The sequence below is a fragment of the Antrostomus carolinensis genome, unplaced genomic scaffold (genome assembly GCF_000700745.2).
Source record: "Antrostomus carolinensis isolate BGI_N321 unplaced genomic scaffold, ASM70074v2 scaffold37431, whole genome shotgun sequence".
In the NCBI taxonomy this organism is placed as follows: domain Eukaryota; kingdom Metazoa; phylum Chordata; class Aves; order Caprimulgiformes; family Caprimulgidae; genus Antrostomus; species Antrostomus carolinensis.
This window is the reverse complement of record NW_010292618.1, coordinates 1-203: the sequence shown is the minus strand read 5'-3', so window position 1 is coordinate 203 and position 203 is coordinate 1. Positions and strand designations below refer to the sequence as shown.

The 203-nt window shown below is 68.5% G+C and overlaps 1 protein-coding gene across 1 annotated transcript in view; it reads right to left on the bottom strand.

The window, feature by feature from the left end:
- TRAPPC4 (trafficking protein particle complex subunit 4) overlaps positions 1 to 178 on the bottom strand; it is a gene marked incomplete at its 5' end in the record, with an annotated part of 820 nt that extends 642 nt beyond the window's left edge. Inside the window, one exon of the mRNA XM_010177041.2 lies at positions 51 to 178. Coding sequence (XP_010175343.2) covers positions 51 to 178 — 128 coding nt within the window. The remainder of the gene's footprint in view (positions 1 to 50) is intronic.
- Positions 179 to 203: the final 25 nt, after the last annotated feature.

Here is a 203-nt window from a genome sequence, read left to right as displayed (position 1 = left end):
GAACCGTGAGGAAGGCCGAGCCCCGTGACAGCCCCAGCAGAGCGGTGCCGGGTGCCCGGAGCTGGACGGTACCTGTCAGCGTCTGGAAGCAGTGCAGCTTGAAGGTGTCCGTCTCCAGCATCTCGATCCCGGAGCTCCCGATCTCGGGGGAGAGCTGCGACCCGATGGCGAAGAGCCTGCGGGGAGATGGCCCTCAGCGCCCC